The sequence below is a fragment of the Aspergillus ruber genome (assembly GCF_000600275.1).
Source record: "Aspergillus ruber CBS 135680 unplaced genomic scaffold scaffold00002, whole genome shotgun sequence".
Taxonomy (NCBI): Eukaryota; Fungi; Ascomycota; class Eurotiomycetes; order Eurotiales; family Aspergillaceae; genus Aspergillus; species Aspergillus ruber.
This window is the reverse complement of record NW_024467298.1, coordinates 691,215-708,347: the sequence shown is the minus strand read 5'-3', so window position 1 is coordinate 708,347 and position 17,133 is coordinate 691,215. Positions and strand designations below refer to the sequence as shown.

The 17,133-nt window shown below is 51.4% G+C and overlaps 3 protein-coding genes across 3 annotated transcripts; 1 reads left to right on the top strand and 2 right to left on the bottom strand.

Moving 5' to 3' along the window:
- Window positions 1-3,224: 3,224 nt before the first annotated feature.
- EURHEDRAFT_540724 (uncharacterized protein) lies at window positions 3,225-5,983 on the bottom strand (the record flags this gene model as incomplete). Its single annotated transcript, XM_040787376.1, has 2 exons — window positions 3,225-5,368; window positions 5,417-5,983. 2 exons carry the CDS (start codon window positions 5,981-5,983, stop codon window positions 3,302-3,304), a joined length of 2,634 nt encoding a protein of 877 aa, XP_040642703.1. The 3' UTR covers window positions 3,225-3,301.
- Window positions 5,984-10,757: 4,774 nt separating this feature from the next.
- exgO (exo-beta-1,3-glucanase Exg0) lies at window positions 10,758-14,045 on the top strand. Its single transcript, XM_040777721.1, has 2 exons — window positions 10,758-11,338; window positions 11,389-14,045. The coding sequence occupies exons 1-2, from the start codon at window positions 11,143-11,145 to the stop codon at window positions 13,944-13,946; spliced, it is 2,754 nt and encodes a 917-aa protein (XP_040642702.1). The 5' UTR covers window positions 10,758-11,142; the 3' UTR covers window positions 13,947-14,045.
- A 99-nt stretch (window positions 14,046-14,144) lies between these two features.
- On the bottom strand, window positions 14,145-15,524 carry EURHEDRAFT_374088 (cation diffusion facilitator family transporter; the record flags this gene model as incomplete). The annotated part of the gene is made up of 1 exon (XM_040778604.1): window positions 14,145-15,524. The coding sequence occupies one exon, from the start codon at window positions 15,522-15,524 to the stop codon at window positions 14,145-14,147; it is 1,380 nt and encodes a 459-aa protein (XP_040642701.1).
- Between the last annotated feature and the right edge of the window lie 1,609 nt (window positions 15,525-17,133).

Genomic DNA, 17,133 nt, shown 5'->3' with positions numbered 1-17,133 from the left:
ACGGGTCTTCGAATTTATATCCTCAATGACACCGTCCAGCACATTCAGCGGGTCATTCTTGGGCTGCTCCCACCGCTGAGCAAAGCTTGTCACGATCAAATCTGGGCCCAGAATCCACATCCACAGTTGGTCGACCATGAAGATCTTTGGATCATCGCAGCGTCCATCGTCACTTCTCGTCTGATACCGGTACACCACCTGGTCTTGGTCTCGGGTACTAGTATCGATATTCGGGTAGAAGAACTGGTCCAGCGTGCGTCGAACATGCAACGAGGCAGTAGACGACGACGTAAGATGCGCATTAATCAACATCTCATCTCGCGAAACAGACCGACCTATCACCTGGTCTGGAGTAAATGAAAGCACCGGTGGAGGCGGTGGTAACCGCCGTCGTCTAATAAACTCAGCCCGCTGAATAGCCTCCTGCATTCTCTGCCGTCGCTCCGCAGTTTCAAAATGTAGATACGGCATGAAAACGCAAACGTTGGACGTTGTTAAGTCTCTGCACGTGGACGGATGTCGCTCACGACCGAACGACGATTTACTCTTCTCTCCCTTGGGAGTTCCGGGGTACTTGGACCCCTTATTCTTGCTGTGGACACTTGCGTTGTCTGCAAAGTATTCTGTTTTACCGGTATTCTTCTTCTTGCTTTTGTTGCTGCTATGTCGACGGTGGTGGCCATGGCCGTTGTTCTCGGGATGGATGTGGTTTTGCCTTTCCTTTCTACAATCCCGAGGTCGTTCATTCACTATCGTCTGTCCATTCACCGTTATACTAGGCGAAAGGGGCGAGAGTGTGTCTTCCGAACTTGACTCCTCGTCGCGAGATTTTAAAGCCGTAGCCCTTGGCGTACTCTGACATAACGGCCGCATGAAATGTGAATGCGTCCATTGTCCGCGATGCTGGTAGTTGAATGACTTCTCCAGACCCTTAAACCCGTCCACATCGTGCAGACCCTCTTCGATAAACGCTTTAGTGAGCAAGGCCTCTACCCATGCCATGTTATTAGCGGGTAGATGGATCCAGCGGAAATCCGTCACTCCGCTGTCAGTAGGAAGGGTTTTGAAGGCCTGTTTGCGTGGGTTCTCCTTGTCGCGGCCGTACAAAAGGTTGTAGACTGAGGTCTTCTGCACACGGTTCTCGTTGTGATAGTTGCCAAAGTCGACAATTGTCGCTTCAAAGTTCTCACACGCCCCCTTGGCATCAGGCGAAAGCGCTTCGACATTATTAAAAGGCGCCAGAAGAAACACAATATCCTTGCGGTGAAACTGCGCCGCCCGCAAAAACGGCGTGCTCCCAAAGTTGTCTTTTATACGCCGTTTCAAATCCGGTCGTTCAAGAAGACACTCGACAATCGCAGTATGCCCAGCCTGCGCAGCCAAATGCAACGGCGTTACCCCATTCAACAGCTGACTATTAACCTTAGCCCCAGCCCGTAACAGCATACAAACCGTCGGCACAGAGCCCTTATCACTCGCATTATGCAACGCCGTCCACCCACCATCACTCCGAGCCTCCAAATCAGCCCCATACCTCAACAATAAACCCACAACATCCTCCCTCCCATGCGCAGCCGCAATATGCAACGCCGTCTTATTCCGAAACTCCACAGCATCAATATCAACCACGAATGGCCCAGCGCGCATAAGCAACAACTCCGCCAGTCGGATCTTCCCCGTCGCACACGCCCAATGCAATGGCGTTCGGCCCAACGAATCCCTCCCTTCCTCCCCATCAACAGCACACGCAGTACCAAGTAACAATCGCACAACATCATCGCCCCAATCACACACCTTATCCGCAGCAAGATTATGCAGCGCATTCCGCCCCCTCTTATCCTTCGCATTGGCATTCGCCCCCCGCGCAATCAGCAAATCAAGCATATGCCAATGATTCCGCCATGCAGCCGTCATCAACGCCGTTCGCCCCTTCTTATCCACCGTCTCCGGCGACGCTCCGTAATCCAACAACAACTGCGCAATGCGCACATGGTTCCGCTCGACGGCGCGGAATAAGGGCGAGGGTCTATTCCCGGTGTGGTCGAGGTTGGGGATGTCAGCTTTCGCGCCCTGGCGGAGAAGGTATTGTGTTGCTTCGATACAGCCGCGCTCGGTGGCACGCATGAGGCCGACGCGGAGGAAGGAGTCGCTGAATTGGCCATTTTCGCGAGAGAGGTTGACGATGATGGTCAGGGCTTCGAGGTCGTTATGTTCCGCTGCTTTTTGGAGGCGCGGCTCGAGGCGGTCGTGGGCGTCGCTGCCCACGGTGGACCGAGAGCGTGAGCGGGACATTATAGATTTAAACGATCATCTTCTTCATCACGTAGTTTGCCTGCAATTGCTCTTCAAGAGTGCAATTTTCTAAAATTTTGAGACGCGGAATACGAAGCGTCCTAAACGCCGACTGCCAGTTAGCGGACGATCGCCGTATTTTGCACAAAGCGCAAAGGAATCTCAGGGGTATCCGTACTCAGGGTAAGAGATTTATCTATGGCCTCAGGAGACATAGAGCCTTATATGTGTCGCAAAACACGATCTGCTGGGCAAATTTCCTGATAACGTGGTGACATGGCCGTCGCCCACTAAGAGCGTCGGGATTGCGGCGGCGCTGCATGATGGAGAGAAGATCCGTATTGTAGACCAATGGCAGTGCAATCAGTAGATTTCGTGCTGTGTGAAGGATCATAATTAAGAAAAAGAAGCGAAGGTGTCCTGACGAGCTGGTGAGGTTGGGTTCATTATTCAGTGACGTTGACCAGACAGAGCCGTGGAATGAGAGATGCGGCTCAACAGGTACGGAACCAGAACCAGTACAAGTATACCCGTGGATACACTACACTCAATTAACTGTACTGTGGAAGGTCTCAAGTATTACCGTCCTTCTATGGACGTATTATTTCTATCCATTTCATGGAACATTGTATCAGATCTCATCGCAGTCTAAAGTATGTGGTTGAGAGATCTGACATGGTTGACCACGATTCACAAAATGTAAACACAGTATTGCTTTCCTCAACAGAGGATGTATGTGCCTGTGTGCATCATCAAACAATCCCAAAACGCAAGTCCAAAGTACAAAAAGATAAAAAAGATAGATGCAAAGAGCCAGACACAATAACAAAACACGAAATGGGAATTATAAGGTAAATGCAAGGAAAGGATATGGCTGTTCGTCTGGAGTGCGCGCACACCAGAGTAGGACAGGTAATGCATAAAGAAAACAATGAGAAGTGAACCCCTTCAAAACACAATTATAAACACAATGGTCCCTCCCTAGTACTCCTTTTTTATGTTGTCAAAATTATTTCTTTTTCTGAGGAACCTGCTTCAAGATGTCGTCGAAGCTCATGTTGGGATTGAACCGGCTCATCGGTCGCGCGGGCGGTTCAATGGGTGCCACACCGGCTGGCAGTGGCAAGGCCTCCAGACCAGGGTAAATGGAATGACGGTGTTCGGCCCGACTCCGCAAGGCAGGCGAATTGGTTCGAGGAATGGCCGGCGGCGGCGGCGTGAGGGCATTCGGGGGTGCCATGTACGGACTGGGCTGGGGCTCAGAAGACGACCCGGCAGACGATTGTTGGGCCGGGTACGGCGAGGACACGGACGACTCGTTGTCGTAGGCATCCTCGACGATCGGAGGTTCAAGAATGGCATCTGCATCGGCCCATTGCTCGGCCATCTGCCAGCAGTGACTGCGACGGTAGATACCCTCAACACCGTTGACGACAACGTCTGACGGAAGACTGACAACACCAGCACCACCGGCGACACCGAACCAACTCCGGGCAGTCTTGGAGTCATTCTGGATCCATGGGGCACCGCCACGCGGGGCAATGCACAGGAAATACTCGACTGCATCGTTGTATCTGACGTTGGGCACGTCGACCACGAGAAGCGGCAGGGCCTGGATGACACAGTAGAGGAAGATCCACTGACCGCAGCGGAAGTCAATCAGGTCGTTGACCGTCTTGCCATGGCCGCAGCGGCGCTCGAACTGCATGAAGCTCTCGATGAAGGGAGTGGCCCGCAGACCCTCGCGAGTGTAGGAACCCATCAGGACAGCGTTGACATCGGTATCCTTGAGCTTCTTGGTCTTGCGCTTGGCCTCCTTCTTCGCGTCCATTGGCTTGCTGTGCAGAGACTTCAAAGACGGTATCTGGGGAGTGTCAAATGGAATCGGCGGCTGCACGGGCGGCGTGGCGCGGTCATACTCGCTCATGACCTGGCGCAGGGCTCGGGTCTGGAGTTCGTCCGGATCTGAGGTCTGAGGTGCTTCGCCAGAATGGTCGATGGTGCGGTCAGTCAACGCACCACGATCCACCATCATGTCGTAGAGATCGCAGAAATCGCGATACAGGTCATTGAGGACCTGGCGGTTGAGCCCACTCTCTTCGAAATGGTTCTTCTTGGAACGGGCCTTGGGCGGCCACGAGCCATATTTCTGGCGGTAGTACTGCATGGTGAAGCGGCGGAACTCCGAAAAGGCTTGCTTCCAGGCCTTGAAACGCACGACCTTGCTTTCAACGGACGTGGTGGAGTTGGCTGCTCCGGAAAAGACGGAGGGGAAATCGAACTCGTTCAGCTTACTGTAGAGCACGCGAAGCCTGGTATCGAGGTCGATGAAACCACGTTCCAGACGCTTCTGGGTGATGGGATGGATCAAGCCAAACTTGGGACTACGCAGCTGCTTGAGCTCGTCCAGTTTGCCCACTCCGTGCACGAAACCTTCGAGGTAGAGTGGGTAGAAACGAAGCCGCTCGCCAAGAACGATGGCTTCAATGGTCTTTTCACGGCTGCGGCGCACGTCGCCCAGATGGAGCTCGTCGCAGTAGTTGCCAAAGCTGGTGGTCGCAGTTTCACCAAAGTTGGTACCGTCCAAGTTGCTGAACTCGAAGCGGGATAAGAGCGAGGCGACATCCATGAAGATAGAGAAGAGCGACGGAGAGCGCGGAGTAGCAATGAGGGACTGGCCTAGCAAGAAGGCAAAGAGATTACGGAAGAGCAGAAGGGTTTCAGTGTCCTCCTGCGAGATGCGAGTGCCGGGGCTGGAGACATCGCAGTTGAGGGGGATGGGCAAGAAGAGATGCAGCTCCTGGGGCTCATCGGCCGCGTCGTCAACGAAAGCCATGCGGTTACTACCAGAGCTTTCATTGTCATTGTCAGGCAGATTTGTCGGGCTACTGATTGACATGTGTCGTGCTTGCTGCTCCAGAGCCTGCGCTTTGGGATCGGTACCACGGGCCAAGAAGGTCAACGAGGGCGATTCAGCAAAGACAGTCGAATGCACCTTGAACGATGGTGGTCTGCCGGTATTTTGAGGGAAAAGGTAGACGTAGGTATCGCCATTCTCGTTCCAGATTTCGGAAGCCTATCATCTTAGTTTCTCTCCTTTCTTTTCTCGGTGCCAAATACATACCTGATCACCCCGCGCCAATGGTTCCAAGTCGTAGGCAATCTTCTGATCTAGACCCGCAATCCAAGCACTGGGTTGGTTAGGAGTCAAACCTGGACTGGCAGGGCCTCTAGTGTCAACGGAGCTCGCGCGAACGCGGCCAGGAATCCAACTGCGTCGCTTGGAGGGGGTGCTAGGACGCGAGTCAGAGCCACCACCACCACCAGGGACAAACAAGCCAGCCGCGCTGGCGGGTCTGCTGCTACTCCTCCGACGACCCCGACTCTGTGGTCTGCCATCGGGGCCGGTGCTGGCGCTGTTGGCGAGATCCTGGTTGACAGCGAGGAGCGATGGCGGTGGAGGGAGGGGTTCGTCGTAATTGAAATCTGTCGAGGTATCGAGATTGGGCTGTGAGACAATGCGAGAGGGTCGGGAGGCACTGCGAGGTCGGGTTGCGTCCTGGGGTTGCTGTTCGGGGGAGGACCTGAAGCCGGGTGACACGGGAGATGAAGCGACGGAGCCGTCCTTGTGAGAGCCCAGCGAGAATAGCGAGGAGATGCGCTTGGCGGACTTGACAGGAGCCGACAGCATCTTCTCTTGCGTGGTGAAAGACGGTGGGCTTAGGTAGAGAAGTAGCCGTGGTAGTCGTGCGGGTGGAGAGTTTCAGGGAGAGAACAGAGACAGACAACGAACGGAAAGAAAAGGTCAAGAGACCGGCTTGAAGAGGACCATGCAGATAACGCGTCAAATCCAAAAAGGTAAGAACCGCAAACAAAGCGCGAGAGGGAAAAGCGAAGGCAAGAGAGAGAGAGAGAGAGGGATGGAATGATGGGTGTTCGTGATTGGAGTGGGTTGGAAGATGTGAGAGAACGAGAGAAAGAATGGATCGGCAGGAGGGATAATACCGATTATATAAGATAACCAGTACAGAATACTAGTACTAGTAAGTATTCAGAGGAAATAAATTAGAAAGAGAAGAGAAAAGAAAAAGAAAAATTACAGAAGTCAAAAAGAAAGGCAGAAAACGGCGGGCAGTGGAGAATAGGCTTCTCTCGGAGCGAAGAGAATAGGGGATGAACCTGTCGATAGCCCATGTTATATCATATTACAGAGTACAAGTACAGAGGACAGAGTAGAAAGAAGCCTCACTAAGGATACATTCCTCCGTATTCAGCTCGTTTGATCTGGTTCCATCTGGGTATTCATACTGAATCGCTAGATGACGTGAGTGATCTTCTTATAGTCCTGTAGAACACTACTACTACTACTTACCATTCTGTACAGACTACTGCTTGTATCTAGGAACATCGACATGTCCTCTCTTGTCTGTTTCTCTTATGTTTCTATTTCTCTTCGCCTCCTCCGTACTCCGTACTCATCTATTCCATTCTCCTCTCGTGTTGTGCTAAGAATAGAACAACTGCGCAGTGCACGGAGAATACACCCTCATACGTACCCATGTCAACGTATGTATTCCACCATCCAGCCTCGTATATAATAATAGAACGATAGACATGGACGATAGCTGTCATATCGTACACCAGCCACGCTGTACATACTCCTGCTACTACTGCCACTATTACTACTACAAATACTCACAGACACCTGTACACACAACTACGGAGTACAGCCTCAAACACATTCTCGTATTATTCCGGTACGGAAGACTACAAGTATGGTAGCATGGTCGACCATGTCAACGTGAATGGCTGACTATCGGTGGTTGGTCCACTCCGACTCCGACACTATTTTCACTATTTTTTTTTTTTTTTGCTGCGCCGCCTTCCACCGGTATGCTGGGTCGCAGTGACAATAATGTGCAGCGTGGGATTGATTGATAATTACTATGGCGCAAATGACGCGATTGCTACCATGATCATTAACTCTTTGGTCTAATTGAATTGAATTTTCCCCTCTGGTTCCGGAGCCTTTCCTCCGCCGGTGTTCAATAGAATTATTCGGTGACTGGGCTTGGCGTGAACTGTTCCATTGTACCTTCTGCCCAATCTTACATGCTATGTCCATACATATTTGTCCCCGGAACGATGAGAACTTATAGCATCTTTTCTTTTCTTCCCCCCCCCCCTTTGGGTCCAGGAAAAGATACCATTGGTGTCATTCAAATTCAAGGTTTCTGCTAGATCATGCTGTGTTACCGTCAAGCATCCCTGCGCCCTTTTATTATGCTACTGTGAGGACATTTGCATTCTGGCCTAGGCATCTTTCTATCGCAAAAGACTATTCCGAATCAGGGAATGTTTGCGTTCGGTGAACAGTGATCCCAAGGTCCACAGCCTAGGGCATATTAAAAGAGTGAACTAGGTTGGCGTGATCGGAACGGAGAGACGAGTGCACGACCGGTTGATTTTCGCGGTACTTTCAAAGCTTCTGTCAATTATAGTGATATTTAGGTGATTTTTGTGGAGCTCGAAAACAGGTCGTCGATGCCCATAAGTGACGCTGACACAGAACAGCTCTCGCAGCGTAGATGGTGCTCACCATAATCTGAGTGGGTGCATCTATCGCAAAACACTGAACTGCAGGCATCAGAGATGACAGTGAGCTTCCGGGCGTCACAATGGCATTTCAACGTTGAAAAGGTGCCTTCTGCATCGTGAAATTGCGCCAGGCCGTGGCCTACCAGTCGTCGTTACCCATATTGCATTCCAGGATTCGGACTCGCCGATTGGCCCCTTGCGCTGTTGGTCGTCTACCTGGGCTGTCGTCGATTCTCTTCGAATTGATGGCCGTGGAAAGACACGATAGCGTAAATCCCAGGGTAGTTGGTGTCGTCTATGGTTAAAAATGAAAGTGGGAAACGGCAAATCGATCGCCCTCGTATTCCTTGAACCCCGTCTCTCTTCCAGGTACGCTCCAGGCGACTACAGGAGCTTAGCTTCTCATCTCATGGGTGCTTCGTAAATGCAATTGCTTACATTCAACGATGTTCTCACCAGGTTAGCGGAGGTAGCGGTCTCATAACTGAGTTGCTGTGATGTTGTTGAGCCCTATGAACACATAGGCCTCCTTGCTCTTGAGGGGTGGGATCACCACTTCATCTTGCGGTACGTTTTCAGAGGTGGCGGACAAACTGGCTGAGTTGATGGATGTCCATAAGCAAACACATTCGCCCATGCATAATTCCGACGATCAAAATGCTACAAGCCAGATTAACACCGAATGGGGTGACAAGAGAGGATTCGGATTTTTACCTCAAGTAGGCTGCCCGAGGATCTCCGATGATATTGACTCTTCAGACTCGGCAATTGTCCGGGAATGAGTTTCTTCCAGTCCTGAGGACATGGTGCCTAAATAGGCAAGGGAGGCGACACGGTCATGAGCGGTTCGTGGCCCGTCAGTCTGGTGTGTAGAATAGGCTGCTGAAGGGCTTTACGCCAGGGGTTTTCTCGCCGTTGCGATCTGAGGTTCTTGGCATCGAACGGTCACACTACCCAGTGATCCCAGATAATGATAACCGGGCCTAAGCGGTGCCTAAGGTCTAGCTCTGTCCGCAGTCCTCCAATCACTTCAATACGTTTCGACAAGCATGTCAGTCGAGAGCAAAGCGTTGCGGATTAGGTCGTCGGGACCTGTAACTATTCTGATAACCGGTCCGATTCAGCGTAGAAGTAGATAGTAAAGAAGAAATACCAATCATTATCCGTGTCTCGGATCATTGATAGACATTTTGGAAGCATGACTCTATCAGGCGGTTCTGGACTTCGGGACCCTGGTTTGCTGAGTGACGGGAATGGAGTGCGGAGCAAGTTGAGACCTATGGGAGCAAACTCGAGTCAGGTTTTGTCGGTCATGCTGTAAGGTAGAGTAAGGCACATACACTTGATATGCTTCCGAGTATGGAGCGGAGTGTCGTTTTAGTCAAGAGGCGTCTAATCCAGAATGTCGTCAGTCGATGACTGTGTTTCGATGGGATATTGAGGCAATGCAATGCTCCATTCTTAAGATGAAGAAGGCATTTGGGCGACAGGTTATGGTGTATGAAGAGAGAAAAAAATTAGACGAGAAATGTTTGATTGATGGGTGGAGAGAGGTGAAGGGGGAAAGAGAGTACACAATAGGACCAAGAAAAACCTGATAACATGTGATCACCCTTGAGCAGGAGCAAGTACTCGAGGGGATCGAGTACGCACTTAATCTTCATACGTTTCAGCATATACCACGCGCGGCAGCTGTGTATTAACGGTCAATAAGTATAGAAATATATAGTCCGGCGGTGGCATGGAGATATATGTATATCCGACATCGGCTAGCAACAATTGAGTTCTGGCTTCATCGCTATTGCTTGTACCATACATATAAACCAAACTAACTTCTAACCTCTTGAATAAGAGGTTTACTTCATAATAGCGACTAGCAGCCTGGAAATATCATTATTGCAGTTCAACTGTGCTCCCTCATTCCAGTTATACTTCGGGTGCACAGTGCATAACCATTATAAACATAGATTGATTATTCATCAGTACATAATTCCGCGCGACCAACACGCGACCCGTATTCAGTGAACAGTCATCACCAACGTGAATAATATTACTCCGTATAGAGGACCATCTGTTCTTAGCTTCGCCCCTCGTTTGCCATGACCATCTTCGTCCAGGCCTATCAGCAGGCCAGACCACGTTCAAGATCTCACCGCGACCCTTTGATGCCGCACGGAATGTGAATCACCCTTGGCAGTGTATCAAGGGCACACCGCGAGTGTTTACAGGATATCTAGGCGCCCAGGAAGGGTGGATGAAGTTGAAATGAGAATCCGCTCGGCAAATATGATGGGTCCGGAGTCGAAGCGCTTAGGCGAAGGTTGCTTTATTCTGAGCTGGTCTGGAGGGCGAGTGAGGGACCCCCGGATAATGCGGGATGTGCATGAGGCTACCGAGTACAGAAGATCGGAAATAATCTACGGATATGAACAGCACTGTGACGACAGACTCATCCCGGTATTAATGGAGACTTCACGATGAGGCAGGCCAGAGTTTACAGAATATGTGGACGCGCTGTTCAGGCTCTCGGATGTGTCTAATCAGGGGCAGCCGCTGTGGACGAGTCAGAGATCACGGCTAGACTTTCTTCGGGTTTAATTAAGGAGGCTGATCTGTGCAAAGCTTGTCTATCCACTGATGCTCTATCCAGAAGGGAAATCCTCTGCTGCATCCCTGGATACCGTCGCCGAACGCCGCGCTTGATGTTTACTTGCCGGGAATGTTGATCGGGGTATAGCATTCTTCAGGGCTTTATATAACGAGTGTCGCTGGCTCTCTTTCCATCTGTACTGGCCTTTTCACCATACTGCCGCTCTTTCTAGTCGTTCCTTAATTCCCCTCCCCGACTTGGACGTTTCATCGTGCGTTTCAACTCGGCCAGGCTGTGGGCATTGATTGGTCTGTGTGGGCCGCCTCCTGAGATCTCTCGTCGCGCCGGTTTATATAAAAGTCCCCGGCAATTGCCCAATCGGGCGTTGTTGAAGCTCTCTTTTATCCTTTCTTTTTCATTCCTTTCCCTTTTTTCTTCCCTTTTATTCCTTGTGTTTCCCTACTTATCGCCATTCACTCTTTGTTTTCACTCTTTTCTTTTTCTCGTCGTTCCTTCTTTTCTGCGGCCCCTGCATTCCTTCCCTTTATAACCACCAAGAATAGCACTGGTTGCTATTCTCTCTTTTCCCTTTTGATCACACCGTTCGTTCGTTATTCGAGTCTGCTGGTCGGAATCGCAAAAAAAGAAAAAAACCAGGCAAAATGCAACTACTATATACACTATTCTTGTTCGTCCAGCTGCTGGGTGTCGCCCTCGCGTCGCCCATCCAGGACTCTTCGCTCGTTTCCCGAGACTCGGCGTACTGGGTTGAGGGCGTGAAGCACCAGGGTCTCGTGGCTTTTGGAAACAGTTCGGATTACCAGGTTTTCCGTAACGTAAAGGACTTTGGCGCCAAGGGTAAGTCTGCTTCAGAGAAATTAATTGAGATTTACCTACTGACCAAATAGGTGATGGATCGACCGACGACACGGATGCCATCAACGAGGCCATCTCGTCCGGTAACCGCTGTGGCCAAGGCTGCGACTCGTCCACCACGACCCCGGCTCTGGTTTACTTTCCCGCGGGTACCTACGTGGTCTCCAAGCCCGTTGTTCAGTACTACTACACCCAGATGATTGGTGATGCGCTGAACCTGCCTGTGATCAAGGCCAGCGCTGACTTCTCCGGTATGGCCGTTATCGATGCCGATCCATATGATGACGAGGGGACCAGCTGGTACACGAACCAAAACAACTTCTTCCGGTCGATTCGCAACTTTGTTGTCGACTTGACGGAGATGCCGAAGGGATCCGGTGCTGGTATTCACTGGCAGGTTGGTCAGGCCACCAGCTTGCAGAACATCCGCTTCGAGTTGGCTCGCGGCGGTGGTGATGCCAACAAGCAGCAGGGTATCTTCATGGACAACGGCTCCGGTGGTTTCATGACCGATCTGACTTTCAACGGCGGTAACTACGGTATGTTTTTGGGTAACCAGCAATTCACCACTCGCAACCTTACTTTCAACGACTGCAACACCGCCATCTTCGTCAACTGGAACTGGGCCTGGACTTTCAAGTCGTTGTCGATCAACAACTGCCAGACCGGTCTCAACATGTCGAACTCGCCCTCCAACCAGACTGTTGGCTCCGTCTTGATCCTCGATAGTACACTGACCAACACTCCCACCGGTGTTGTGACTGCCTTCTCCGATGACAGCATTCCCAATGGTGGCGGTGTCCTTGTGTTGGACAACGTTGACTTTTCTGGTTCTGATGTGGCTGTTGCCAGCATTGACGGCAGCACCATGCTTGAGGGTGGTTCTGTCATCGCTAGCTACGTGCAAGGTAACGCCTATACTCCTGGTAACGCCATCGTAAAGCGTGATGAGCCTGAAGTCGTTACGGAGACTGTTGTGGAAACCGTCGAGTACTGCCCAACCAACCATGTTGAGACCACTCTCTCCGCGTCGCGCGTGCTTCCCACCGGGTTTGGCGGCGACATGTCGATACCGTCTGTGGATGTGTCGAGTATCGTCGGCTCTTTCTTCTCGGGTATTGACACTTCGGTGTCTGTTCCCGCCGCGACTTCTGTTCCTCAGGCCCAGTCTTCGGCTGAGCCCACGCCCGTAGCTACTTCGGTCGCTCACGGCACCGTCCCTGCTCAGGAGCCCACTTCGGCCACACCCGTGTCCGCACACACCACCGCGCCTGTCTCTGGTGGCGTCGGTATTTCTCTCGGTCTCGGTGGTTCTGGCGGTCATAGCCACAGCCACGGTGCCTGCTCTAGCCAGACCGTCACCAAGACCCGTCTGCAAACTGTCATGCCTTCCCAGGCCAAGGCCACTGGCCTCTTGGACAGCAAGGGCAAGATCTTCGAACGCTCCAAGCCCCTGTACGAGAGCTACTCTGCTTCTTCGTTCATTAGCGTCCGCTCCTCCGGTGCCAAGGGTGATGGTCAGACCGACGACACTCAGGCTATTCAGAAGATTCTGAACAGCGCCACCGAAGACCAGATCGTCTACTTCGACCACGGTTCGTACGTCGTCACCGACACCATCCTCATCCCCAGTGGCGTCAAGATTGTCGGTGAAGTCTGGCCCGTCCTCATGGCCCATGGCGACAAGTTCGGCGACGAGAAGAACCCCATTCCCATGCTGCAGGTCGGAAAGGAAGGCGAAAAGGGTACCGTCGAGATTAGCGACATCACCCTGCAAACCAAGGGCCCTGCCCCCGGCGCCATTCTTATGCAGTGGAACCTCGTCGAGGAGGAACAAGGAGGTGCAGCCATGTGGGACACCCACTTCCGCATCGGTGGCTCCGCCGGCACCGAGCTCCAAAGCGACAAGTGCGCCAAGACCCCCAAGGAAACCACCAAGGCCAACTCCGAGTGCGTCGGCGCCTTCCTCCTCTTCCACATCAGCGGAAAGGCCAGCGGATACCTCGAGAACGCCTGGTTCTGGACCGCAGACCACGAACTGGACCTGCAGGACCACAACCAGATCAACATCTACAACGGCCGTGGTGTGCTCATCGAGTCCACCGGCGCTGTTTGGATGTACGGCACCGCCTCCGAACACAACCAACTCTACAACTACCAGGTCTCCAACGCGGAAAACGTCTTCCTCGGCCTCATCCAGACCGAAACACCCTACTACCAATCCAACCCGGACTCGCTTACCCCCTTCACTCCCCAAACTTCCTGGAACGATCCCGATTTCTCAAATTGTGACACCGCCTCGTGCCGCAAGGCATGGGGTCTGCGCGTGCTCAACTCCGCCGAGACATATGTGTACGGTGCCGGGTTGTACAGTTTCTTTGAGAACTACGCGCAGACATGTCTCAACACAGAGGATTGTCAGGAGAATATGGTAGAGGTGGACTGCTCGGATATCAAAATCTATGGTCTGAGCACGAAGGCGAGTGTTAATATGATTACCTCGTCGAGTGGGGAGTCGTTGGTTCCCGAGGATGAGAACACGAGTACGTTTTGTTCGACGATTGCATTTTTTGAGCAGACGGAGTCATAGTCGCTTTCTACTATAAAGTTTTATTTTCTTTTGCATAGCTATTAATTGCGAGAATTTGCTTTGGATAGTTTAGACTAGTTGCAGCCTGCAGGGTTGGAATTATGATACCACTCTGTTCAATGCATTGTTAATTACGTACTTTCATCTATCTAATCAGATTTAACGTCAGTCAGATCAAATAAACACGACCATATACAATTACAGTTCCTTCTTGAGAAAATGTTCAGGCTTGTGCGTTGTCTCATAGTCCACATGCACATACGCCCTCTCCACATCCGGCAACGACTCGAGCTTCATCTGCAATTCCTCCGCGACATCATGTGTAGCCCGTAGCGACTCATTCGGCTCCATCACAATATCAACCTCAACCAACAACCTTGGTCCAGAAGTATACGCACGAACGGTATCAATAGCCGTGATCATAGGCGAGTGCGTCATCGAGATATACGTAATCAGCTGCTGCATCTTGGTATCCGCGGTAACGCCAATGAGCAGCTGGAATTCGTGGTATGCGGTGTACAGCCACAGACAGCCGACCAGGCAAGACAGGATGATAGCGCCCATGGGATCGATCCACCAGCGGAGTTTGCTGCCGCCCACAGATGTGAGGATACCGAAGCCGTTGATGATGAGGTCGTTGCGGTGGTCTTCCCAGAGAATCCGGATTTGGGAGACTTGGTTGCGCATGGCCCAGCAGTAGATGAAGAGGGCGAGTTTTGTGGCGAAGGCAACAACGACGGCGATGACGGAAGGGAGGTGGAATTCGCCGGTTGGGGAGGTGGAGCCTTCGGCTAGTTCGCGGCAGGAGAAGGCGATGAGGATAAGGGAGACGGAGGTCATGAGGAAGCAGAAGCAGATATTGCCTGCTGTTTCGATGCGGGCTTTGCCGGCGGGGAATTTGCGTGGGTTTACGCGGTTGACAGCTTTGTTGCAGAGGAGGAGAGTGAGGTTGGACAAGGGGTCGAAGACGGCATCTGCCATGGTTGTGAAGAGGGAGAGTGAACCGGACGCGATGGCACCGTAGAGCTGGAGAATGGCTAGCGCGACGTTGGCCGCGAAACTACCGTACACGGCGATCTTGTAGCGCAGCTGGTTGTTGCTGTTTGTTTCACGCGCGGCCCGGACGTGTTCCTCGACGGGCTTCAGCATCCGCTCGATATTCTCGTTCTGCGTCTTGTAGAATCCGGAAAGCCGGCTCGCCCCGGTCATTGTCGCCTTGGGGTTCTTCAGTGCCGTAGCTGCCACTGCCGCTGTGCCGCCATTTCCTGCCATCTTCCGCTTCCGGGATGTGTTTGCTTGGATCTGGATCTGGCGGATCTCTTCCTCCGATTTAATCTTCGAGGCTAGTTGGAAGGGGTCATTTTCGCGGGTGTAGTGCGGTGGCGGCTGGTTCTCTTCATCGCTGTCGCTGGTCGAGCGATGGTATTGCTGATGCTGGTTCTGTTCAATTGGTTCCAAGGCCGTGCTCGTGGCTTCATTATAGGAGAGAGGGGTGTGGTGTTCGCGAGGGGATTGGTGGTGGTGATGGTGGAAGGGAGTTGGGTGGTTGGACATGCTCTGACGAACGTGGTCCTCCATTGTGACTGAATAGCTAGGCAGTAAGATGATGGTAGAATATGTAATTGAAGAGAAAGAAAGGATGAAAGGGGAAAAAAAAGATGATATATAAAAGCGGTAAGCCAAGAGTGGCAGTGCTTATCTTATCAATCTGATCACGTCTCGGAGACCTCCTCATCCTCCCCGCAAATGTATATTGTTCTTTGTCCCTCCAAACCTGTTTTCAGATTTGATATCTGCAATTCGGTATTGTGCAAGACCATTATTCTTGAATCAACTAACTTTACCCACAGCACCAACCCTCTTCACCACTCCAGCAATGCCACACTGGGACGATGATGAGCACCAATTTGCATCACTAGTAACTGGACATCTTGGTAAGAAATCACCATTCAAACGCAGCAGAACCATGGTATTGACAGTATTCTTAGACATTTTCGAAAGTATGTGACCGCGTCAAGGTCTTCTCAATTGACTTGGCCGAAAAGTACCGCCTGGTTATCATAAGGGGCACACCCGCTTGCGGAAAACCAACTTCTGGATCTTATCACGAACAGACTCCTTGAAAGACAACAGCAAGTTTTCTAACGCACATATGTCTGATTAAGGAAAAGATGAGGTAGAACCCCTTGGCTGAGGCGAGTAGTTGGCCCGAAGGGCGCCACTGGCTGCCCACACGCGCACATCTTCCAGTGAATGAAGCACAAGAGTCTTATTGGGACAATGCGTTGTGGTCTGAATTTTCAAGGATACCGAACCGTCCGTAGGATGACCATATCGCGTCACTATTTTTCCTCGTATGGATCACCTGGAATGGCGCGCTTGCTCACCCTGGGTATTTTAGAACGTCTACGGCCTTAATCCTGAAGCTCCCATTTCTTTGCGGCCCAGAACATCCGACGAGTATACGGTCAACTATTGCAGCCTATGACGAGAAGCATTAGACGTTATGCAGCAAAGCACGCGGACCATGGGAATACCAGTCTTGTTCAAAGATCCCATGGAACTGTTATATGTGTAGGGCATCCTTTGCGCATTACCATGGAGAATGGTAGTAAAAGAGCCTCACTGGGTGTCGACCGCTACTTGACGATCAATACCGATAGTTATGCAGTCCAATTCATGAAAGAAGGATCAACCCACAGCCAGGCTGAATCCATTGTCAGGGTCTGAGCGCCTTTACAGCCTCGCAGACAACTAGAGGTTTCCCCGTCGAAACGCTCTGTATGTTATTGTATAAATTCCTGGTAATGATTTGGAGTAGCAAACTAGCGCTTTCAGGTCAAAATGGAGATTGCAGAAATTCCTCGCATGTCCGGAGAAAAGCGAAATAGAATTGCTGTTCATGGAGTCCGCCTGCAGAACCTGATTCTTGCTCTGATCAGTATGGCAATAGATACATAAGGGAATATATTGAATCACCCGCTCTAGTATAAAGAATTAGAACGCTTTCATAAGGGACCCGGCTTCTGAGCCACTTTCGTGTATCGAGGTGAGTATTGTTCAACTCGGCCAGTCCGACTTCAATCATATATCTCGGTTAGGGCACCGAAAGCCATAGGCTCGTTTGACCACAGTCGAGTATTTCCACAGTGAAAATGCTGCAATTTTAAAGTAAAGACTCGCTAAT

Excerpts from the sequence above, each read along its gene's own strand:
- exgO (XM_040777721.1), top strand. The coding sequence starts at position 11,143 with ATGCAACTACTATATACACTATTCTTGTTCGTCCAGCTGCTGGGTGTC. Across the intron at positions 11,339-11,388 it reads AAAGGACTTTGGCGCCAAGG|GTGATGGATCGACCGACGAC; the intron begins GTAAGTCTGCTT and ends CTGACCAAATAG.